This window comes from Notamacropus eugenii, chromosome 3 (genome assembly GCF_028372415.1).
Source record: "Notamacropus eugenii isolate mMacEug1 chromosome 3, mMacEug1.pri_v2, whole genome shotgun sequence".
Lineage (NCBI taxonomy): Eukaryota > Metazoa > Chordata > Mammalia > Diprotodontia > Macropodidae > Notamacropus > Notamacropus eugenii.
The window spans coordinates 223,467,600-223,492,689 of NC_092874.1; the positions used below are offsets into that span (position 1 = coordinate 223,467,600).

General features: G+C 37.2%; 1 protein-coding gene across 2 annotated transcripts in view; it reads right to left on the minus strand.

Moving 5' to 3' along the window:
• Window positions 1-1,539: 1,539 nt before the first annotated feature.
• Window positions 1,540-25,090, minus strand: part of TFCP2 (transcription factor CP2) — a 58,225-nt gene continuing 34,674 nt past the window's right edge. The window contains exons 4-15 of one of the 2 annotated variants that reach the window (XM_072654695.1): window positions 24,081-24,186; window positions 18,853-18,959; window positions 17,864-18,016; window positions 16,114-16,224; window positions 15,600-15,688; window positions 13,299-13,347; window positions 12,956-13,049; window positions 9,040-9,130; window positions 7,637-7,743; window positions 6,864-7,006; window positions 4,141-4,192; window positions 1,540-3,495 (exon numbers count right to left, since the gene is read on the minus strand). In XM_072654695.1, the coding sequence (XP_072510796.1) occupies window positions 3,458-3,495; window positions 4,141-4,192; window positions 6,864-7,006; window positions 7,637-7,743; window positions 9,040-9,130; window positions 12,956-13,049; window positions 13,299-13,347; window positions 15,600-15,688; window positions 16,114-16,224; window positions 17,864-18,016; window positions 18,853-18,959; window positions 24,081-24,186 (1,140 nt within the window). In that variant the 3' untranslated portion in view covers window positions 1,540-3,457. The remainder of the gene's footprint in view (window positions 3,496-4,140; window positions 4,193-6,863; window positions 7,007-7,636; window positions 7,744-9,039; window positions 9,131-12,955; window positions 13,050-13,298; window positions 13,348-15,599; window positions 15,689-16,113; window positions 16,225-17,863; window positions 18,017-18,852; window positions 18,960-24,080; window positions 24,187-25,090) is intronic. The other variant, XM_072654696.1, reaches the window with a different exon arrangement.

The window sequence follows — 25,090 nt, forward strand, 5'->3', positions numbered from 1 at the left end:
TAAAAGAATTATTCAGGAAACAGAATGAAAGACAAGATAAAATGACATATGGTAATACAACAGAGATCGTATACAGGTAATCAGAAAATTTCAAAGGTGAGGGGAGGTACAGTAAAGGTAAGATGGGGAAGGAAAAGAATTGAAGGAAGGAAACTTCAAGGTGAGCGGTAAAAATAAAAAATAAAACCATGAAAACAAACAGGAAGAAAAAAAAAGATGACATTTTACAGTGAAGTCAGTGGGGATTGGAGCCACTTCCTGTTTTCGCAAAGAACAAAAATACAGTCTTACCTCACTCAAGTCTCTCAGTACCAACCTCAAAGAAAGCATTCTAGGTCCTTCCTCATTTAATCTCTGAAGAATGGGCAATAAAACCAAGCTTTGTTTACACTACTACAGTGAAAATAAACCTTTTCGTAGAGGTCTTACTACGCAATTCAGAAACTACATCAACTACCGAAAGCATAAACAGGAAAATGACAGAATGCTAATTCTAAAGCGTAAGTTCCATATAAATTAGAGCATAAGTAGGTTGGGCATTTGCCCAGGTTCTACTGCCATCAACAGAGAATTCCTAACAGTTTAGGCAGTAACAATGATGAAATTCCTAGAGGAGCCCCATGGCCAAGGAAGCTGAAAAGAAAGACTAAAAAATAAAACTCATTTTGCAGGAGCCAGACCCTTTTTAGCTTTTCATTCACAAACCACATACCACCACCCGGAACTGTTAAATACTTAACGGAAGGGGAAAGGTAAAGCAAATAAACTTAAGTGTCTTATAAATTCCCTTTCAAAGTAAAAAATGAAAAATTCACCTCTTCACAGTGATGTAATTTCAGGTTGTTTGAAAAAGAGGCACTACATTTCTCCACAGCAAAAATTTATCTGTTTAATTATGGGTCCAAAGAAAGGAGTCTGTGGAACACCAGCCTTCATCTGTCACATCAAACTAAAAGTAGGTAATACCAATAGCTAAATCCTTGCCTGTCCCCTGCCAACTTACCCCACTGCCACAGAAAACACCATGATTCTGCCCACCCCTTTGGTTCAGATCATTAAGGTGACAATGGCCATCACCTGAATCCATCTACTCAGACCTTACTCTCAGAGTCCTTGCTAAGAAGTGTCATTTCTCATTTTGTCAGCTATAATCTCTCTTGGCAGTACTCACCACCTTCACATCTTATCAGCTCCTCCTCTCCATTATCAACTCCACCTAAAATTTAGATGTCAAAATGATCTGCATTGTAAACCTAGAAAGTATTGAGACTGGCTTGGTTGTGTGGGTTGTGAAAGGACTCTCGTTGTTTTGTATTTGACCCTGGTACATCAAATAATCATTTTCTCTTCCTCAAAACTTTCAATTAGACCCACTGGTAAGGATTCAAGTCTTTATTCTGCATAGTACAGATATTCTTCTGGAATTATTCATCTTTCAAAGGACTATCATAGGCAGTGCTTAAGTCAAGCAAGTTGTGACTCTATTTCTTTTTTTGGGGGGAGTAGGGTGGGTGGAAAGGAGAAGAGTGGAGCCAGACAGCTATCATACATCTTTATTTCTTCAAGTTAAGTGAAGTTAAATGAGACAAAAACTAGTTATCTAGTTACTTTCTTTTAAATCTCATTTCAGGCACTTACTGTAGTTATACCATTATACCAACCCTTTTCAGATGGACACAAAAGAAGCCTGATAAATTTTCTTGGCAATAAAAACAGCCTAATAGTAAATCTGAAGGCCTCACCTTAGGACACACAAATGCTTTTTCACTGCTGGGACTCTGAATACTTCTCTCAAAAGACTGCAACATTAGCATAATCTATGAAAAATGTACCATGGGCTGACACAGGAAGAAGTGAGCCCAATGCTAGGGAACCTTTGGTTATGATGAACTTGAGCATGTGGCATAACTGTAACTATCCCCAGAAAATGAGGACATCTGACTGATATTCTCTAAAAGGCATGTCAGGTTGCTTAAGTCAAAGCCTTGTAGAAGTTACCAAAAAAACATTTTTAATCTACCATAAAGATTTTCAATTTGCTTTAAACCAAAAGGAATTAGACTATATTGCAGGATAACTTTAATGGACAAAAATTTCCTTTGTATAAAAACCAATTAAGTTTTATCAAATGCTTAAAAATAAAAATCCAAACTCATACAAAATCTTTGAACATTGTCTTCTTCAGCCCTAACTCAATCTGTAAAGGGAATTCTTGACAGTCTACATGTAAAACAAGAAAGGAATACTCAGTCACAGACAGTCATTTTTAAAGCAGAACAAAATATGGGAAGGGTGTAAATACAAATAGGATCATAGAATTCTAGATTTTAGAGCTTAAAAAGAACCTTAGAGATCACCTTATTCACATTCTTTACTTTATAGATGAGGAAAGAGAGGCCCAAAAGGATTAAGTTGCTCGGGATCACAGAGTGATTTAATGCAGAGCTAAGGATTAGAACCCATGTCTTGACTCTTAGTTTAGGGCTCCTTCTACTCACATGGGAAAGAGACTTTCTTAATAAGTACCCAAATCAAGAACACTACATAAACAAAAGTGCCTCTTACATTAGGAATGAGGACACAGGATAGAAAGAGAAAAAAGCCTAATATGTTAAAAGAAAGGTCTGAGAACTTCAACACGCACAATTAACTTTGGGAAGCATAGTCAGTGGTCAAATCCTGCCAACTTCATTATGTAATAGTGCCTACCCCACCCCCTGACCCCAGAGAGAGAGAGAGAGAGAGAGAGAGAGAGAGAGAGAGAGAGAGAGAGATATGGGGGGTGGGGGTGGAGAGAAAGAGCTCATTTATATTTTGTTTTTTATATCTCTGACCCTACTAATGGGTCACTTTTGGCAGTTATTTCCTCAGTTGTCCATGTAAACTCACATTTCACCATAGCAATGCAGAATCATCATGTGGTGTAAAGACGGTAATGGCAGGATATATAGCGTATGGGAAAAAAATTCTTTTCCCCACCATTCTGCTTTCCAGGAGCAAGTACCCTGCAGTGAAAGTAGAGACTGCAGGTATGTCATGTGGGAGTTGGTTGGTGGGAAGTCTAAAGAATATAGAGATTCATTTTTATTTATATATTAGAAAAAAAAATTACATGGCTCCAGATTACCATAAAATTTAACGTCTTTCAATTGAACACCACACAGTTCCCATCATCATTATGCCCTACATAAAAGCTAAATGATGTGACAAGCTTCTATCAATATTCAACAATAACACAGTCCAGAAATTGTAACTAAGAAATAGCTGCATGCCTGACAGGAATCTGTGTGTGGCAAGAGGGCTGGGACAAGGAAAGGAGGGTAGCACCACCCCACCTCCCATCTCCATCAGTCAGGCTCTTGCAGACCTCCAACTCTCTATTCATATCCCTCTCCAAGAGGGGGAGTGTCCAATGGGTGAAGGAAGCAGCAGCTACCCAGCATGGGATGCTCCCCTTCTACTTCAATATGATGTGGTAGCTATCATTGGTTTCAGCTGAAAAAGAAGCAGAAAGATCATTTGTCACCTCCAAAACACAGCAAGGATGGAGAGAAGTATGAAAGGTTCTCATAAGAGAAAGACCAGAGAAACAAAGAAGAATTTTCAGCTTTTATACAGAACAATGCACTTATATCAGAAAAACAGTAAAAAAGTAACATGAACTATTACTGGAGGCACGATGAGGACCACTAACTGAATAACTATGAGGTAGCTAGTAAACTTTGATAATGACAAAAGACAACTTATAATAAATAATAAACTCTTAGAAAGCTTTGTTTCTTAACCAACATGCAGAACTAACACGACTTTCCTTTTCTTTCTCTCAGAGACAAGGTATAAAGAAAAGTCTTAAGTTTCTTGAAGACTGGTAAAAGTATAAATATAGGCATCACAGTATGCTGGCTACAAATGCTGAGCATTAAGAAGATCTGGTTTGAGTGACACACCTCTGACATGCTGGTTATATGACTTTAGGCAGGTCACTTAATAATCTCTTAGTGCCCCAGACAACTTTTTAAGACTATAACTTGCAGAAATTGCTGTTCTATTTTGGTAAAGGGAGTTTCCTCATCAGAATATTACAGATGAAATTACAGATCAGACCAAATAAAAACGAAAGTATTTTTATTCTTCTATTACCTTTCATTGTGTCCAGAATAAAACAAGCTTCCTCCTGAAAGTTCTGAATCATCTAAAAGAAGCAACAAGACTAAGTGAAAAAAAAAGGCTCTCAATCATAAGAGAAATGTAAATTAAAACAACTCTGAGCAACTGCCTCGCACTCATCAGAGTTCTTAACAGGACAGAAAATGAAAATTACAAATGCTTACGGGGATATGGAAAAATTAAGATATTGATGCACTGTTGGTGGAGATATGAACTGACCCAACCATTCTGGAGAACAATCTGGAACTATGTCCAAAGGACTATAAAACTGTGCATACCCTTTGACCTAGCAAGACCACTACCCAGTCTCTATTCCAAAGAGATCGAAGAAAAGGGAAAAGAACTCATATGTACAAAAATGTTTATCGCAGCTCTTTTTTGTGGTAGCAAAGAACTAGAAACTGAGGGGATTCCCCTCAAGTGGGGAATGGCTGAATAAATTATGGTATGTGAATATAAAGGAATATTACTGTGCTATACGAAATGATGAAAGCAATGGCTTCAGAGAATACTGAGAAGACCTATATGGACTGATGCAGAGAAAAAAGAAGAATCAGAACACTACATGCAGTAATAACAATATACTATAACAATGGATCAGCAGCAAAAGACTTAGCAACTCTGATGAATACCAAAGTTCACCACAAATCCAAAGGACTCATGATGAAAAACCCTATCTACCTTTAGAAACAGAAATAAAAAAAGCACTCAGTGCAAATGGAAGCATATTTTTTTCTTTTTCTTTTTGGAACATGATTATGCACAGATGTCTGCAAGACTTCAGATGTCTACTGAACATGCCATTTCTTATTTTCTCAATGGGTGAGCAAAGAAGAGTATTTGGAACTGAAAATAAAATTTTAAAAAATTTTTTAAAAAAGACTAAATAAACTTCAAAAACTTAAAATGCTATTAGATCATAAACACTTTAGCTCAGGGATATTAATTAATCAACAAGCATTTATTAATATAATGTGTGAGGCACTAAGTACACAAAGCCAAGTCAAACAACGCCCGCCCTCAAGAAAACATGTATACACAAGGACATATTCAGAATTATACAAATGAATACAAGATAGTTTGAGGAGGAGATGCAGTAGCAGTCTGTGTGACCAGAGCAAGCTTCATGAAGGAGATGGCACTTGAGCTAGGTGTTGGAAGGAAACCAAGTGAGACAGAGAGGTGCTGAGGGAAGGCATTCCAGGCAAGGGGGGAACAAGTGCAAAGGCATCAATAGATGGGTGCTGAAGCATGTCATGTGAGTCAAACATTGAGTAGGTCACTATGGCTAAAACAAAGAGTCAGAGAAGAAGGAGTAAAGTATAAGAAGACTGGAAAGACAGGAAGGAGCTAGGCTATGAAGAGTTTTAAATGTATGTGTTTGTCCCTCATTGCTGAAGAAGACTACGCCATCAAAAATATAATAACATGACTTGCACCTGACTTTGTTTTGAGTGAGGGAGGGCTGTGCAGGTCACCAGCCTCACTTCTCCAGAGCCATCTGAATCCAGTGACCAGATATTCATCAGGATGACTGGAGATGACCCAGGATGAGGCAATTAGGGTTAAGTGACTTGCCCAAGGTCACACAGCTAGTGAGTGTCAAATGTCTGAGGTGAGAGGTCAAACAGAGGAGTTTATCCTTGAAGCCATAAGAACCACTGGAGTTTATTAGGGGTGATGAGACAATCAGACCTGAGTTATGGGAAAATCACTTTGGCAGATATGTGTGGAGGATGGATTGAAATGGAAAGAAGCTTGAGACAGTATGTCAAAAATAGAGGCTGATGAAGTTCAGGTGAGAGATGATGAAAATCTGAATTAGGGTGGGGGCTGTGAGTGCAGAGGTGAGGATGTTTGTTTGCAGAGATGTTGTAGATATGGAAATGACAAGATCTGGCAACTGAATAAATATGTGGCGTGAAGAGTTTAGGATGACACTTGAGGTTGCAAACTTGGGTGACTAGGTGACTAACTTATCATTTGACAGCAGTGGGGAAGTCTGGAAAACGGGTATATTTTATTTTTGAGGGAAGGGGAAGTAATGAATTTTTTTTTGGTCATGTATTTGGGATGCCCAATGGATATTCGGTGCTGTGGAACTGGAGCTGAGGAGATCAGGATTAGATATACAGTGACCCAACAATTATTTATTAAACTCCTACTATGTGCCAGATGCTGTAATAGGGATATTCTAATAGTGGAGACAAGAAGTAAATAACTGTATACATGTAAGATACATAAAGAGTAGACAGAAGGTGATCTTAGAGAGAAGGCACTATCAGCAGGGGGTTCTGAGAAAGGCTTTCTGTACAATATGGAATTTTAAGCAGTCTTGGAGAAGAGGGATTTGGGAGCCATTTCCACAGAGATAGTCAGCTTTTATAACATTTCAGGTACAGTGAAAGTGGTGGCCTTTTTAATTCCTCTGTCCTTGAGCAGCCCCCAAATGGGGTCTTGAATAAGAAGGCTATCCTGTTGAAGTAATAGTCTTCAAATGGCTAGTTTTCGAAAATCTTCAGAATCATCTGCCCTTTTGCTCATATATTTCAAGGGTGTTGGAAGAAAACAATTTAATTTTAAGCAGAAAAAGAGTTTGACAGAGAACAGTCCCTAGTATATTTGATTGGGATGTATTACATGATACTTTCTTGAATACTAAATTGCTTGATGATAAAGATCTCTTCAGAATTTACCTCATCACTGATGAGCACATGAATTCCTGTTGGCCCCTGTTTGTAGATCTGACTGATCTGACAAGGGGAAATACTGAAAAGCTGAGCGATTTTCTCTGTCAGCTCAACAGCTGTCAGTTCTTCCAGATAGATGGCATGGTACACTGCAAAGTGAAGAAAGAATCAGCAGTCAGGGCCAGATTGCTCCCTAAGTAAGAACATTCCTGCACAATTAATCAATCAAGAGATCAATCAAAAAGTATTTACTGCCTTCCTACAATGTGCCAGATACTGTACTAGCCACTAGGATTATTACAAAGACAAAAATGACACAGCCCTGACTCTCCAGGAGCTTATATTCTAGAGGGGAAAAAAACGTATACATATGTTGGTAACATGAGGCAGAAATAAAACAGATATAAGGTGACTTGGGGGAAGGAGGGCACGGACAAAGGGTGGGGGGTGGGGAATTAGGCAAAAGTTTCATGTAGAAGGTAGCACTTGAACTGAGTCTTCAACGAAATTAAGAATTCTAAAAGGTGGAGCTGAAGATGGGAATGTCTTCCAGAAATGAGGGTCAGCAAGTGAAAGAGGGAGAAAGGAAATGCAGTGCCATATATGAAGAACAATAAGAAGGCCAGTTTGACTGGATCACTGAATGTATGAAAGGAAATAATGTAAGCTTAGAAAAGCAGTTTGGGGCCAAGTTGTGAAGGACTTCAAAGGGGTTTGTATTTGACCTACTTTTCTATGAATTCCCTTTCACCTCTCTTGTTCTCTGCTGAATGACCTACCAAAGAAGGCACCATTGGAGTCTCCATTCTCCTGCTTCTGCTGCTGCTGCTCCCGTAACTGCAAGGATTCCTGGCAAACGTAAATGGTCAGCCTGGGCCTCACCATCCTGGGGAGGAAGCATCTTGTAAGCTGTAAAGTTCTCAAGGCAGACGCATTGTGTGGGACACTAACTTTAAAGATAATAATGTATACTTGGTGACTAATAAGACTACTCTGCCTATATAAGGGTATATAGACAAAAGAGACTAAAACTATAAACTCTAACTCCATACACTGTGGACCAGGCCCAATATTTGTTTCAGGACCCTCAGCAGAATACATTAGGCCACCATTTATACCACAGCTCAACCTGTTTTCCTTCTATGTAAATACATTCCTATTATATTCATGTGACCACATTAGATTGCTTATAAATAATGTCTTATGCTCTACTTCTTTCTCCTCAAAATACCACACTATTTCTTTAAAAGAACAGGATCTATGATATAGCACTTAGCACAGAAGAATGAACTTACTAGACAATGATTGATTGATCAAATGATTTCATTTGTTGCTGTTCTGAGGTGAGAAAACTCCTTACCAATGCATGTTGGCACTTTCTTTGCAACTTATAGTTTTAGGGAGTTGCCACTCAAATAGAAATGGATCCCTGCCTGCTGCATGTTGGTTTAGAAAATAACAGATTAACACTATCTGTGTTGCACTGTATCTTTATTTAATTTATTAAATATTTCTCAATTGCATTTTAATCTGATTTCTGCACTTTGAAGTTGTACTCCGAGTTTGACAACTCTGGCTTAGTCCTGAAGGGTTAAGTACCCTGATCAGGTTCATACAGTCAGTCTGTTTGAGAATTTGAACCCAGAGCTTCCTAGCTCTGAGGCTGATTTTCTATCCACTATTTTAAGCCAAGTCTTAAAAATCCTACTTCTTCCATGAAGTCTTACCAAATTCAAATACCCTAAAATGGACTCATGCCAGTCATGTATTTAATGCAAACACTTTTTTTCCAGTATATAGTCACTATTTAAATTTGTTGGCACATTCTGCATGTGTTTCTTGCTATCAGTGTTTCTTGTTATCAGTGTTGTCTGTTTTAGAGTGAAAGTAGTGACAGCAGGGATTGGATCTATTACGTCTCTCCACATAATAGCTAATACACAATAAGAATTTTAGTATTCATCGTGGCCTCAACTACATTTTATCCATTCCTGAATTACAGTAAAATCTTTCCCCACCCCAATCTTCTCTTGATAATAAAATATGGGGTACTATGGTAAGGAGCCCACTGGGCCACAATGAAAAAATTTTGACAGGGTAGCTAAAGGTCCAACAAAATACTTCATATCAAAAAGCAAATCAATGTGTGAAACCTAAATTCACCTTAAAACAAATTACATACCGCCCTTTTAAGGCATTGAAGAGGCGAATTCCATCAGCCGGGCCACAAATCTGGATAACATCATCTCTGGTTAACTTCAATAAATCTGCACCTAATAAGCATAAAATAAAAACACAGAAAATAAAGCAAGAGTCTGTAACACCAATATGGGCTTTTGAAGAGAATTTTTTAAAATAACACTGAATAGAAGATGTCTACATTTCCTTCTTTAAAGTACTACATGGGACAAAATGGCAGAACAGTAGGAAAGGTACAGTGAGCTCCTCCACAAAACTCCTCAGACCCAAAACTGATGGGGAGTTGCCAAAAAAAAAAAAAAAGTCACAGTGAATCATTTTTCCTGCCCAGTCCACACAGGAAGACAAAGAGATGGGTAGACCCTGGGACCAGAATTAAGCAAGGGGAGCAATGGCCACCAGGATGAGAAACAGCCCCAAGCCTGCAGGAGTGACCAGGGCATCTCAGGCCAAAGGGGAACCTGTGGTTTTGTCTCTGCCCTAGCAGAGCTGCTCACATAGCTGACAGTGGCCAAAGTGAGGGTTGATCAGACTGCTTCAGAACACTGTTGACTGGTCTTAAACCTAAGCTACCCTTGAGATACCAGAATAATACTCAATGCCCCAAGAAAGCAGCAACCCGAGCAGTCCAGACCTTCCTTCCAGAAGTACACAGAGCTCAGCCCTGACAAGTCCAATGAGCAAAAAAACCAAAAAACAAAGAACCATACCATAAAAGGCTATTCTGGTGACAGGGACACTAAAGACACAAACCCAGAAGAAAAGAATTATTCCAAAACATCCACAAAGCAGACACTCTCTGATCTGATAATATTACTACTAGCTCTAGGAGACAATAGGAAATGGACCCATCTGCACAAAAATATTCCTAGCAGCTCTTTTGGTGGTGGCAAAGAATTGGAAACTGAGGGGATACCCATCAATTAGGGTATGAATGAATAAGGTGTGTCATATGATTGTGATATATTAATTGAGCTATAAGGATGAGGGGGGATGGTTTCAGAAAAACCTGGGAACACACATAATCTGATGCAAAGTGAAGTGAGCAGAACCAGGGGAACAATATAAATGATCAACTGTGAAAGACTTAGCTACTCTGATTAATATAATGATCCATGACAATTCCAAAGGACTTATGATGAAAAGTGCTTTTCATCTCCAGACAGAGAAGTGATGGACTTAAGAGTGAAGACTGGAGCATATTTTTTCCCCCCAAAATATATTTTCCATGACTTTGTATGTAAAATGGTTGTGGTATTTCTTGCCTCAAAGGAAAATGCAGCTTGGGTACATATTCAATTTGAATTCCTGAAAGCAAAATTAAGCATAAAAAGAATTCAAAATTTTTAATAAATAGAACGGTAGCACTAAAGGAAAAAAAACTGGAAAAAAAAAAAGAGAGCCAAGGAAGAAAAATTGGAAAGGGAATTAGTGCATGATACAGTTCTGGTATAAAACCTTGCCTAAGTAACAAATTCCGCAGAAATTAGAATGAACCAAACAGAAGTCAATGACTCCATGACACACAAGAAATATTAAAATAAAGTCAAAAGACTGAAAACAATAGAAGAAAACATAAAGTATCTCATAGGAAAACAAATGATGTAGAAAAGAGTTTGAGGAGAGAAAATATAAGGATCACTGGACTACGTGAAAAGTGATGACAAAAAAAAAGCCTACACATATTTGAAGAAATCTTAGGAAAATGCCCAGAATCAGAGAACAAAGTGGAACAAGAAAGAATTCACTGGTCACCTCCTAAAAGAATTCCAAAATGAAAACTCCACGGACTATCACAGCCAAAATTCAGAGTTTCCAGGTGAAAGAAAAATACTGTAATCAGCCAGACAGAAAACATTTAATTACTAACAAGCCAGAATCAGGATCACAAACAATTCAGCAGCCATTATTATTGTTGTTTGTATTTCTTCTTGAAGAGGAACAAATTTAGCAGCCACTGCTACAATGAAGGAGTGGAGAGCTTGGAATATATTCCAGAAGGCAAAGGATACAGGCTTACAAGCAAGAATAATTTACCTAGTGAAACATAATCGTACAGGAGGAAAAAATGCACTTTTAATAGAGGACTTCCCAGCATAGCTGATGAAAAGACCAGAGCAGAGTAGAAACTCTGAAGTTCAAACTCAAGAGTTAAGAGAAACATAAAAAGGTAACCACTAATGAACACTTATAAAAGGCTAAACAAAGATAAACTGCTGACTATTATAATATGTAGAGATGAAAGACATATCCTCTTTGAACCCTATCATCATAAAGGGTCAGAGAGGAAGTCTAATTACACAGAAGGCCTTGGAATGATTCTGGTATGTCTTACTAATCTTAAGAAAAGAAGGAAAGAGAAGGAATGAGGAATACACTGGTCAGGGTGGGGGAAGGGCAGGGAAAATTATCTCACATAATCAGGGTACCAGTAAACATCAATATAAACCAAGAGCAAAAGGTTGGGGAGAGCAGTTGACACCTTAAACTTTACTCACCTTTGAATTGGCTAAAGGAGGGCAAAATACACAAACAATTGGCTATAGAAATACATTTCATTTAAAAGGAAAATAGGAGGAAAAGAGAAGGGAGAAAGAGGAATTAAAGGGAAAGGAGATTAAAGGACAAATTAGCTCTAAACAAAAGCAACTCTACAAAAATTATAATTCTTTTTCAGGCGGCAAAGAATAGGAATCTATTCTGGAGAATGAGCATACAAAATGGGGAATACAAATTACAGCATATGAATATGATGGAATATTACTGAGGTGTAAGAAATGATGAAGAGGATGGTTTCAGAGAAACCTGGGAAGACTTACATGAACTGACACAGAATGAACTGAATAGAAGTGGAACAATTTATACATAGAATGACTTAGGAACTCTCATCAGCATAATGACCAACCACTATTCCAGAGGTCTAATAATGAAATATACTACCCAGCTCCTGATAGACAAGTTAATGATATGTATATACAAACACAAGTATGTGTGTGTATGTGTTTAACTTCTGGATAAAAATATTATAATTAGTGGTAATGTCATTGCTGTTTATTTCCCATTTTTGATTTTCATTAAAAGTTATCTTTTCGTTGAAAAGACAAGCACACTAAAACACTGTTGTTGGATCTGTCATCAATCCAACCATTCCAAAAATTAATTTGGGATTATGTCAAGAAAATTACTAAAATGACCATATCTACTAACCTAGAAATTTCATTGCTAGGTAAATACCCTAAAAAAAGTCAAAGGGAGGAAAAAAATTCCCAATATCTAAAAAATAATTTATAGTAGCACTTTTTGCAGTAACAAAGAACTGGAAACAAAATGATGCCTATCAATTGAGGAATTTCTAAGTAAACTGTAAAATATGAATGTGATAGAATATTACTACACTATAAGAAAAATGAATATGAAGAACACAAGGTGGCACGAAGAGTTTCACATGAAATGATGCAGAATGAAGTAAACAGAACCAGGAAAACAACATATACAATAACTATGATAACATTAATCAAAAGAAAAACAACAAGGAACTGAAACAACATGTCACTTTAAAGACGATTCTTGACCTTGAAGAGATGAGATTGCATTTTCCCAACCCCCTTCTTTACAGAGAAGGGAAAATATGAAAGCAGAACACTGCCTATCCTGTTAGACTTGACTGATGTGTTTATTAGTTTTCTAATTTTTTTATTACTTGTTATAAGCAATAGCTCTCTGGGTAATTAGGAAATGAAGGTAACATAAAAACAAAAGATAACAAAAATGTTTAAAAAGACAAAAAGTCTGATAACTCCATAAGAGAAGAAAAAATAGTTCAGAGCACACAAGAAAGCCTTTGAGAACCAAGAAGACACCAAAATATAGTTTTCCATTACAAGAAAAATAATCCTAACCTGAGAAATTTGTGAAAAGCCGTGAGAAGGTGGAGAATCGGTTGCGATGTAACCACTGTTGAACTTCCTGAGGGGTAGTTGTTGGCAGAAGATTCTGAAACCAGGAGTACAAACGGTTAACTTTGTAACTATATAAAGTAATCTACTGCAGACACATCACACACATCACATTCAGTAGCAAAGCTAACTTGGGTCTAATCTGTTTACAAATGGTCTGTACCCAAAAAATTTACTTTTCTACTAATGTACCAAGAAGTCTAAAAAGTATTATCTATTGAATACCACAATCTTCAAAGTACTTCTTTAAACATGGCAAATAGCTAGCATTCAATGTGAGACTTACATCTGCAATTGGAGGGGGTGGTTCTGGCTGGTGATTTGGTGAACCATTCCTAAAGAGACATTTAAAATAAGAGTAAGCCCATGATCGCCAGAGGAAGAAAACTGAGAGTTTGAATGCTTACCACCTCTTTTTCCTCTCTCTACACAATGGATCTTAAGATCACACACAATGATAAATATAGAGGGTGTTCCAAACATTTTGGTGCAGTTTTGAACTATCTTAGTTTAACTCTTAAAATTTAAAACTGCATGAAGACATTTGGAACATCCTATATTTAAAATTCGAGAGATAGCCTGGCAAGAGAGCCATCCTCAAAGCCAGAAAGACCTCAGTTTGAGTCTAGCCTCTGTCACATAAGCATCTGTGTTGTCCTGGACAAGTCAATGAGTATCTCTGTGCTCTAAGAAACTCTGCAGGACTCCAAGTTGTAGACAAGGTACTGACCAGCATTGGTAAAGGGATTGTCCTTTCCTGGGAGTTCCCTAGACCAATGAAATCAACAGGCCTAGCCCCTATCTTCTATCTCTATTTAGAATCAGTATTTTCTATTCTGGGATCTAGGGGCCATCAAGAATTTCTGGTACCCTTATTTTCCCTTTCTTCCCGCTTGTTACATGGGTATCTTCAGAGCCCTGCAGCAGTTTATATGTGAAAGATCCAAATTAACAGAGTGAAGGAGAAAAGAAGGAAAGGATAAGGGAAAAAAATTATAAGATAGCAAAATAAAATTAAGATCTTTAAAACTATCATTATATAGACTGCATAATCCATTTAATTATAAATACATCACAATCCCAGGAAAAAGTCTGTCTCCATAGATTGTTGGTTATGCTTTCTTTCATCAGATAACATAACTCTAATGTGTCATCGCCCTGTAACCCAATCAGGAAACCCACAGTCAAATTTAATGGCCACAATAGTAATTGCCTCAGATTTTGGCAACATTTACTCACTCTGCTATCATTATTTGAGCTTCAGTCTTTATCTTTAATTGTCCTATTTTTCACTATGCTTAATCTTATAAAGCTCCTCAAAGTTGAAATAAGTCCTAATAAATAAAATCAAACATCATATAAACAGACCACCCTTACTATTTCAAACCTGAATGTAACCCTTGGGAAAAGCCGAGTAGAGTCCAGAATTCTAAATGCTAAGAACTCTTTTCCCATTGGGGCTTCCCCATCATGTCCTGACTTGGTTTTTCCTCTCCAGTCCTGTCTGTTCTAGCCAGAGTACACTCCCTCTCTGGGTCTCAGTTTCCTCATTTGTAAAATGAAGGGGTTGGTCTAAATGACTTTTAAAGTCCCTTCCAACTCTAAATCAATGATCCTATGATGCTAAAATTTAACTACTTTTTTTGGCTTCTGTGCCAACTTCCAATTACCTCCGGAAATGAGAGATAGAAGTTAAATGAAATAATAATAACAACAGCGTATTTTAAATTAAAAGCACTTGACAAAGTGTTTCCATATCCATTATCTAATAAGAAACTCATAACAACCTTGTGTGGTAAAGTATTATTTATCCCCATTTTATAAATGAGAAAATAGGCTCAAAGTAATTGCCAAGCACACAAATCTTATAAGCATCAGAGTTAGGACTTACAGCAGAGTTTCTAACTCTAAATTCAGCATTCTTTTCTTTCCAGCATGCTACATCAGCCTCAACCCTCTCTCCAAGATGTCAACACTCAAATACCAGTTGGCAGTTATCTATAAGGTGTTAACAAATAGTAAAAAGTAAAAAGGACTTACGAGGAACTTTCCTATAATATGAATACTAAACAAACAGTTAAAAGTCAGGCAGGAAGATGGTGGAAGACTTGCATAAATCTATCTGCACAGAGTAATGAGCATGTAATTGAAAATTGACCACAACTGCTATTTTCATGAGTAAAAAGGTTGCAAGAGCTATGGAAACTTCAAATCTTATGATGCTGCTCTAACAATGATTACCAAATCAATGCTATCAAAACACAGAACAGAGGTGATATAATGAAATACAGGGGGAACCTGTGTGATGGTCAGAAGACATGGGTTTGAGGCTCAACTCCAACACTTAATAGCTGCGTGACCTCTGGCAAGTACCTTAGCCTAAAATTTCCTTTTATTTAAAAAAAGGACAAAAACACTTATACTACCTATTTCTTAGGATTGTTATGAGGAAAGTGTTGGGTAAATAACAAAGCACTACATGAATGTTAACTATTATCATTCATTTAGAAATGTACGCCTCACTTCTTGAAAAGCCATGAAACATCTTAGAGTTCAAAAACAAGTCAATTTCATTTCTCAGACTTACCCTTCTCCAACTGAAAAACTGCTGTGGGAACTGTTAAAGCCAGGTGATGGGGAATTATTGACATATGTGATCTCAGGCCATGGAGAACACTAAAAACAAAGCATAACTCAGACATAAAGTAGACTTATTCTTAACGTTCTTAAAAATTGTGTTATCTGAACTACAAAATTATTTCCCCAGAGAAATACAAGAACCACATCTTGATTCTAAAGTCCTAACCTCACAAATATCCTCTATTTTCAGAGGCCTACATAACACATGGGAACTTCTCCCAGGACCATCACCCATACCAACAGAGAATTACAAAGTAAATACATGAATCCCATTTCACTTTATAATTGCATGGGGAAAATAAATACATAGATGAGCAGGTGTTCTGCCCCAAATTCTCTCTATACCATAAATTGCCTAGCAGGCTTGGTAGTTTTAGCTGGGCAACAGAAAGTTAATTCTCGAAGAAAAGGCAAATCACTCAGAAAAAGACTGAAAGAAACCCCTGAAAAAATCTTTTTACCTCTGTGAGTATAGTTGTCTCATATGAAGGTTGATACTTTTCCTTTTCATGAGGGGTTCGCTTCTCCATTTTCTCCCTGTCTGTTTTTTGCTTCCTGTCTGCACCTTTGGGCTAAAATTAAACAAATTTTGTTTGAAAAATGTGTGCTGATAGAGGTAGATTGACTAACATAATTGGCAACTGTCTGGTGAAACCATGCAAACTTTACGGCCTTCCTCAATCTCTAAGAGCTCAAAGAATCACAGAATTTGAGAGTTGGAAAGGGACCTAAGCAGCTATCCAATCCAAACCATATCTGAAAAGAATTCCTATTAGAAAATACTTGAAAGTAGTCATTCATTCTCTGCTTGAAGACTTTCAAGAAAGACTAGGTCATTACCTCTAAAGGCAGCTTATTCTACGTTGGGATAACTTTAAGTGTTAGGGCAAGGTTGTTTTTTTCCCCCAGATATCAAGCCTAAAATGCCTCCTTGCAACTTCCACCCCATTTCTGCTTCTTTCCACTGATGCTTAGAACAAGTCAAATTCCTTCTTCACAGCACACCCCTTTCAAATGCATGAAAATGCATGTGCCCTCAGTATTTCTCTTCCCCAGGCTAAAACACTCCCAGGTCCTTCAACTGATCCCTATCTGATAGGAAATCAAGGCCCTTCGATATATCTGAGTGGTTCTCCTCTAGATACTCTCCAGCTCATCTTCAACTGTGGTGACCAGAACTGAACATGATACTTCAGAGGACCGATGAGCACAGAGCATTAGGCAACTATTATTTATTCTTGGAAGCTATGTCTCTCTTTAAGTAGACAAATGGCATTAACTTCTGTGGCTGCCACACTACACTGCTGACCAAAGTTTAGTGGAATTTGCAGTCCTCTAGAATTCCTAGATCTTTTCAGATAAACTGCTGACCAACCATGCCTTGCCAATCTTGTATTTGTAGAGTTGATTTTTTTGTACCTGAAGTGTAAGGGTTTACATCTATTGTAACTAAATTTTATCTTATTAGACTGAGCCCAGTAGGGTCAAACTCATAGTGACTAAATGTGAAAATATAACATTATTTATATTTTCTTGTATTTTTGTTTTGTTAAAGATTTCCCAATTACATTAAAATCTGATTCTGGCCATACTTGGGAGTTTTGCTGGCTGTATATGGCCTGTAAAACATATTTGACACCTCTATGGACCCTGGCCATCAATGTTCGCTGTGCCTCCCACTCAGGTATGACATACACATTTTATGTGCATGTGATTTGCTCTTCTGTAGTCTTTTAGCACCTCTACAATATTTCAAATATTACTGACAATGGTTCAGCAACACATCAACCAGTTCTTTCAATACTGGAGGATGTTGTTCATCTGTGCCAGGTTAACTTGAATTCATCAAGTTCAGAAGAGGATTCCTGTTTCTGCATCCACCCGTCAAATCCAAAACCAAAGAGTACGCTTCTACCTTAGGCCATATTTTTAAATTTTATTTCTCTGAAACTTAAATACACAATAAAAAAAGAAAAATAAACATATTGTGAACTTAAATATAAAATAAGAAAAAAGTCGTGCACAGCAAAAAATAAGGGAGGATTCAGAATATATAGCAATAAATTTCCATTTCAAGAAAGTCTATGTAATAAATTGTAACCATTATGTTAAGAGCTATTCATTTTTTCTTTGCTTTCTTTTAAGTTTTCTGATTTGATGATAACTGTTAAAACAGAGACAGAGCAAACCCAGGAAAATGGTTAGCAGTACCTTGAAAACTTTGATCTGACAGCTGGCTGAATGCAAGTGTTCAGTGTATTCTCCATTCTCATTCTCCTTGAAAGTGTCAATCTGAACTCGGAATGGCACACCCTTTTCTCCACCATGTTTTCTCATAGTGAACTCTGTGCTGATACAATGTACCTAAAAAAACCCCGACCATAATAAAAGTAACATTCTTTTTGTCTCTTTCTGCAATTGACGTGTTTACAATCTAATGAGGGAGACAGTTAAAGAGTAATTCAGACTAAGAAAATGGCATATATGAAAATTCCAGGGTAAGGGGGAACAAAACAAGGGCACAGGTGGTTAGTAGGTTTTGTTAGCTGGAAAATCTGAGGAAGCAATTCATTTATGAAGGCAGTTAAAAGAGGAAATTATTCTGCTACAGACCATATTGAGGGCAGTACAGATAAGGATTAGTAGAGAGTATCTGTTCCACTTGTTTTCCTTCACACCATACCCTAACACGGTTACTCACACTGCTTGGATGATCTGGGAGTCAACAACTATAATCATTCTGGGGAAATGGAGGACCATCAGGACTTACTGATATGTGCTATGCCCTGCAGATCCCTCGGCACATGTAACCTGCTAATGCATCCTAAGGACCACTGGACCTTGCCATTTGCTCTGTCACCAAACCCTTAGGGCTTTCAGGCTTTTCCACATGCCATGCAAATGAGCTCTCTTACATGTTTTGTCTCTCCCAATAAAAGTAGAAGCTCCTTGGGAACAGAGACTGTCTCACTTTTTCTGTCTACATCCCTAGCATGTAGCAGAGTGCTTAACAGTACGTATCAAGTGCTTAGTAAATGCCTTTTCATTCATTCATTCAAAGGGGCTCTAAGGCATATGCTGAGAAGTTCGGATATGAATCAGTTGGGAACCTCAGGGGTTATGTCTTTATCATGTGATATTCCTTATTCAGCACAAGGAACTTGGGATGCCCTTTATAACTGTACACCACATCTTTTTACCTGAATAAACACAGATGTCCTCTTTGCAGGGTCCCAGAGGAACTCCACCGTATTCAGTTGTGTTGGATTTGCCCTAGGATCAATTATACCTACAGACATTGGAATATCTGGAAGATAAAATACCAATTATCAAGCAGTTGAATGCTACTAGATTTAAATGAAAAACCACTCACTTTCATGCTCCTGACCAGAGTTAGCATGCAACTGGTTGAGTCTTAAAGCTCTTTTTAGGTAAAAGGAGTGATTATTTCAGTAAAATTACCAGTACTAAAAGATGACATACTCATTATCACTGCTAAGCATTTTTCCTGTAGTCTGAATGAGTGGTTTTTTTTAAAAGTTCAAACATTTAAAACTGAATCAATTTAACAGCTCCCTTCCAATTTGCCAAAATATCACTCAGATGACTGGCTATATCTTAATTTTAGTTCTGACCCAAATGAAAACTACAACCACAACGTATCTGAGTACTGCAGAGTCCTAAAGGAGGTTCACTATATACAAAGAGTCAGAAAAGAGTGAAAAAGCATTATATATATAGAATTTTGAATAAAATATAGCACACAGTTTCATGCCACTGTAAAGAGTTCTTCATCTAGGATGAGGTGGCAGGTGCTACAGACAAAAGGAAAGCAACAAAGTATTGCTGTAAGCTTCAGTGAAGCTCTGGATTTCACTCTGTATAACACTAAATTATTAGGAAGACAAGATATTACTACTTAACAATACAGCCATATTACACAAACACTACTATTACTGGCAAGAGCAACACCTCAATGTAAAGCCAGGGATAGTAAACGAGAAGGTTCCAGAAGTATTTCACTGTAAATAATTAAATTCACACTGTGGGCAATTATACTCGCACACATTGTGTTATCTGTGTGAAAATTATTCTTCTCATTTAAACCTGGTAGCATTCAGTTATTTAATACCAAAATATAACATTTTCCTCTCCCTCTTATGTCCCCCTTTCATAAAAATAAAAATTTACTATATCAAAGATAGAAATACATTAAAAATAGTACATAATTATGACTCCATATGTAATTAATTAAGAAGGTCTTCATTAAGGAGTGAATGAGAAAATGAAACTGTCACTGTCTCAGGATCACTATCCTTGCCAGATGTGTTAGGGAAAAAACTCCTATTCCACACATTTCTGCTTCATCTGTATTGTGTATTAATTTTTAACTATAAAATTAATATTAATAGAGACAAGAGCCTACCTGCAAATTTGTCTGAATCAAGTTCTGCTAAATGACTATATTTTTGTATATACCCAAATATAGCTGTTGTGTTTCTGATGACTGTGCTTTGTATTATCTCGTGTCTACATTCCTTCATATTTATTGTACTTACTTTTATAGCACTTTATTATTTTACATTCAGACAGCATCATTTTTTCGGCATTTCTTTACTCAATGGATACACAAATTGCTTTTTTAATTACAAATAATGCAGCTATGCCTTTTTTTAGTTTTCATAACAGTTTTGAGATCAAGTTCTAGAAATAAAATCTCTAGGTCTGAGTATCATCGGTTCTGTGACATGTATTATATGGTGAAATATTCCAGAAAGTTTGCAGCATTCTAGTCCTATACGCAATAATACAATGTTTTTCCATAGCTCTACCAGAACTGAATTTTATAATTTTTTTTTTTTTGCCATTCTAGTTAGTATAACCTGAAGGTGATCTTCTCATTTCTCTGATTAGGTAATCTGAACAACTTTTCACAGTTATTAACAGTTTACACTTTTTTTAAAACTTATGTGTTCAGAGCACTGAACGTAATTATTATTATTTCACCAAGGTGTATTTATTATAACTCTTATGACTAGCAATTTCTTATAGATTCTGGATGCCAGATCTTCATATCATTATATTTATCACAAATACTTTTACCAATCTGCTTCTTTTCTTTTAAGAGGTAGTACTTTTTATTGGGGCAGCTAGGTGGTGCAGTGGATAGAGCACCAGTGCAGAAGTCAGGAGGACCTGAGTTCAAATCTCACCTCAGACACTTGACACTCACTAGCTGCGCAAGTCACTTAACCCCAATTGCCTCCTCCTGGGTCATCTCCAGTCATCCTGATGAATATCTGGTCACTAGATTCAGATGGCTCTGGAGGAGAATTGAGGCCGATGACCTGCACAGCCCTCCCTCCCTCAAAAACAAAGTCAAGTGCAAGTCATGTCATTATTTCTTTGACGGCATGATCTTCTTCGGCAAGGAAGGAAGAACACACATAGGGATCACTATTTTATCAGTCTATCTCTATGGCTATTTATATGATTATATAGTCTTTATCAGATTTAGTGATTATATTTTTCTTATTATATCAAATTATTCTTTCATTTATATTTACTAATGTACTTCCCTTTCTGAGCATTACACTTGGTTTACAGTCTTCTTTTTCAGTCTTTGGTTTAAGAATCCATGTCATTCATCGTTCTGTTTTGAAAATTTTTTCAAACATAAGTTTCTTAATTTTATTTATAAGTTCAAAGTGGATGCCTGAATAAGAAGAAAACTGCTCTCTCACGTACCCACTCCAGCAAAACCCCTAAAAAATTTCACATCAGATAGAATAATGATAAAAATACTAATAAACAATAGTAAGTGACTTCTTCCACCCAAGAACTATACAAAAGTCATCCAGAAGACCACAGGCAATAGAAGTGGGATCCCTCCACATAAGCAAGAACTAGTGTGACCTGAGACAGGATGTATGTGCAGCCTGTAACTGTCTAGGGAAAGTTAAGAGCTGGGGGTTCTCCAGAAAAAGCTACAGTATGGTCAAAAAGAACCAGGTCAGGGACCTTTGAAGGTAGAGAGTCAGTCAATCAGTCAATAAGTAATTATTAAGCACCTACTATGCTCCAGGAACTGTGCTAAGAGCAAAGAATACAAATACAAAAAAGGGCAGAAAACAATTGCTCTTCTAAAGGAGTTCATAATTGCATGGGGAAGACAAAAAACAAACAAATATGTACAAATAAGCTATATACAGGATAAAAAAGAAATAACTGATGGAGAGAAGGTACTAGAATGAAGAACCAGGAAAGATGGGATTTTAGCCAAGGAAGCCAGTAGGCAGAGATGAGGACCATTTCAGGAATAGAGAACTGCCAGAAAAATTGCCCACCATTGAGACAGAACGTCTTGTTCGAGGACAGAAGAGAGGCCAATGCCACTGGATTAAAGAGCACCTAGCAGGGAGTAAGGTGCAAGACTGGAAAGGGGGCAGCTAGCTGGCACAGTGGATAGAGGACTAGCCCTGGAGTCAGGAGGACATAGGTTTAAAGCTGGCCTGACACTTGACACTTACTAGCTGTGTGACCCTGGGCAAGTCACTTAGCCCTGTTTACCTCAAGTTTCCTCATCTATAAAACTGGAGAAAGAAATGTCAAACCACCCCAATAGCTTTGCCAAGAAAACCCCAAATGAGGTCATGAAGAGTCGGACGTGATCGAAATGTCTAGACCCCTCAAACTGATCAAAGAAAGAAGAAAAATGTAGAAGCTCTTGTGACAAAGAATTGGAAATTAAGGGGTTGGGGAACAGCTAAACAAAGTAGGGTACGTGATGGAATTCTATTGTGTCATAATAAAGGATAAAAGGATAGTTTCAGAGAAACCTAGGACGACTTCTATGAACTGATCCAAAGTAAAGTGAGTAGAACTAGAACAATTTATACAATAACAACATTGTAAAAGTAAATAACTTTGAAAGACATAAGAACTTTGATCAATTCCATGACCAACCATAAGGACCTAGGATAATCACATTTATCTATCTCCTAACAGATGACGGATTCAAGATGCAGAATGAGATAAGCATTTCTGGACATAGGTAATGTTGGAATTTTTTTGACTATGAATATAAATATGTATATAACATAAAATACAACATAATATGAATGTATCTTCTTCATGCCAATTTCTTTTCTAGTATATTCCTTTTTTTCTTTTACTGTCATCAAAATACAACAAAACCACTCCTATGAATATGTGCTATAATGGTTTTGTTTCTCTTGATTTTTTTGGTTCTCGGGTTTTTTTTGGTGTGTGGAGGGAGAAATGAGAGGGAGGGAAAAAAAGTATGCTTGTTAACTGAGAAAAAAAGTTAAAAAAAAGAAAATTAAATATTGTGCAGCATTATTATAAATAGCTGGACTTGTTTTAGCTATGTCACCTTGTAGTAATATGAAGAAAATTCCAAGCAATCCTTAAAAAAAGAGTAGAAGAGCAACCCTGTTGGTTCCTCTCTCACTTGCCTTTTTCTGAAGAATAATCCATCCTTATCATCATAGGTTGCAAGGAGAAAGGGGAAAGAAAATCCGATCTACTTTTGTAGCGTTATCCATTTAATTAAATTCAAATCAATACATAATTTTGTCTATTACGTAAAAAATGCTTACCGTTTTTGACACTGTCACTCTCTGTTACATACATTCCAATGACTCCCTATTATACCTAAAAGCAATATCCTATGTCTATCATTTAACTCTTTAAAGTCAGTCAACAAATAACCTTCTCCAGGTTTTTTACATATTAAGCATTTCACACATTCTTCACTCTAGCCAAATTGACTTTCTTGTTGTCCCTTACACATGACATTCCATTTCCTGAAACTATGACTTTAGCACAGGCTGATCTCCTACTTGGAAATACATGTCTTTTTCACTCCCATCTCTCAGAATCGCCAGTTTCCTGTTAAGTTCAGCTGAAGGACCACCTCCTTCATGAGGCCTTTTCTGGTCTCTGAGCAGCTAGTTCTCCTGCTTGTTTTCTATCTATTCTACACATACTTCTTTGGGTACATGCTGTTTCCCCAAATAGAAAAGAAGCTTCCTAAGGGAAGGATATTTGACAGTGTGTGTTCCACCAGCACCTGGCATAGTATCTGGCACTTGGTAGGCACTCAATGTTTGCTGAGTGACTGACTGAATAATTAGAGAAGATATGTCATAAACCCTGCTCTTACAGAGCTTAAAATCTAGGAATCTCCTAGCATCTCTCAGAAGTAGCAAGTGCAGTTAGAACATGTAAGAGTTTAAAACTTCAACTTCTACTTCAACTAATTTGTTTTTTTGTGCTATTTACAATAATAATTTCCAGCTTCAAGGTTTAGAAAATTCATGCAGTATTTCGAAATAAGTCAAAGAAAACCATTTCTGTATTGTAGTTAAATGCATTCCCTCAGTAGTACATTCTCCCAATTCACCTATATCAAGGATTCTATCCCCTGGTCTGTTCCATTTCCAGCCTTCAAGCTGCTGATGTTCAGTATACTGCAGTCGTCTGTCATGGAAAACCACTCGAAATATACTCTGGAAAGAAAAGACAAAAACTATCAATAATAGGATATATCTATCCTCCAAGGTATCAGTATACCAAGCAGGTATGATTAGATGATTCTAAGGTCTCACTAGCTCTAAAGTTCAATGACCCTATGAAAAGCAGCTCTGTGTAGCAGGCACAAGAACTGGACATGGAGTCAGAGGACCTGGGTTCAAATCTCAGCTCTGCTAACTGTGTAGGCAAGTCATGTAATCTCTCTGGGCCTCAGTTTCCTCACGTGTAAAATGAAAGGGTTAGATTAGATGTTCTTTAAGATCCTTTCCAGCTCTAAATATTATGACTGTATTTGTTAAATGTGCTGCTGCTTCCTGGCTGTTTTGAACAGGCAAATCAGTGATGACAAAAAATTAACAGTGGTTAGTCTAAGTCTGTTGCTGGACCTCATCTTCTTCATGTTCTTCTTTTGAGCATCATATTCTTGTTGAAGGTCTTATGTCATTAAAAACCTGCTCTTTGACACAGATTTCCTGTTATAGTAATGGTGTCCATTACTTGAAATTTGACTCAAACATTAGTTCTGATGCCAAAGAAGCATCAGGGATCACCATCCTAAACCGTTTTTTCTTTTTCCTACTAATCATATACTACAATTGGCCCAGATTTGCTGATGCATAAGAAAAATTTGCAAACTGTTACTGCTAAATAAGCATAAAAAGTGGGCATGGGTCCTATTTGCATCATGTTTCTTTTCTGTCACATTTTACAACATGGAAATATTATTCTAACCATACTTCTAGATATGGGCAGCTAAGCGGCACAGCACATAGAGTGTTGGGCTTATTGTCAGGAAGACTCATCTTCATGAGGTCAAATCTGACCTTATTAGCTGTGTGACCCTGGGCAAGTTGCTTAACCCTGTTTGCCTCAGTTTCC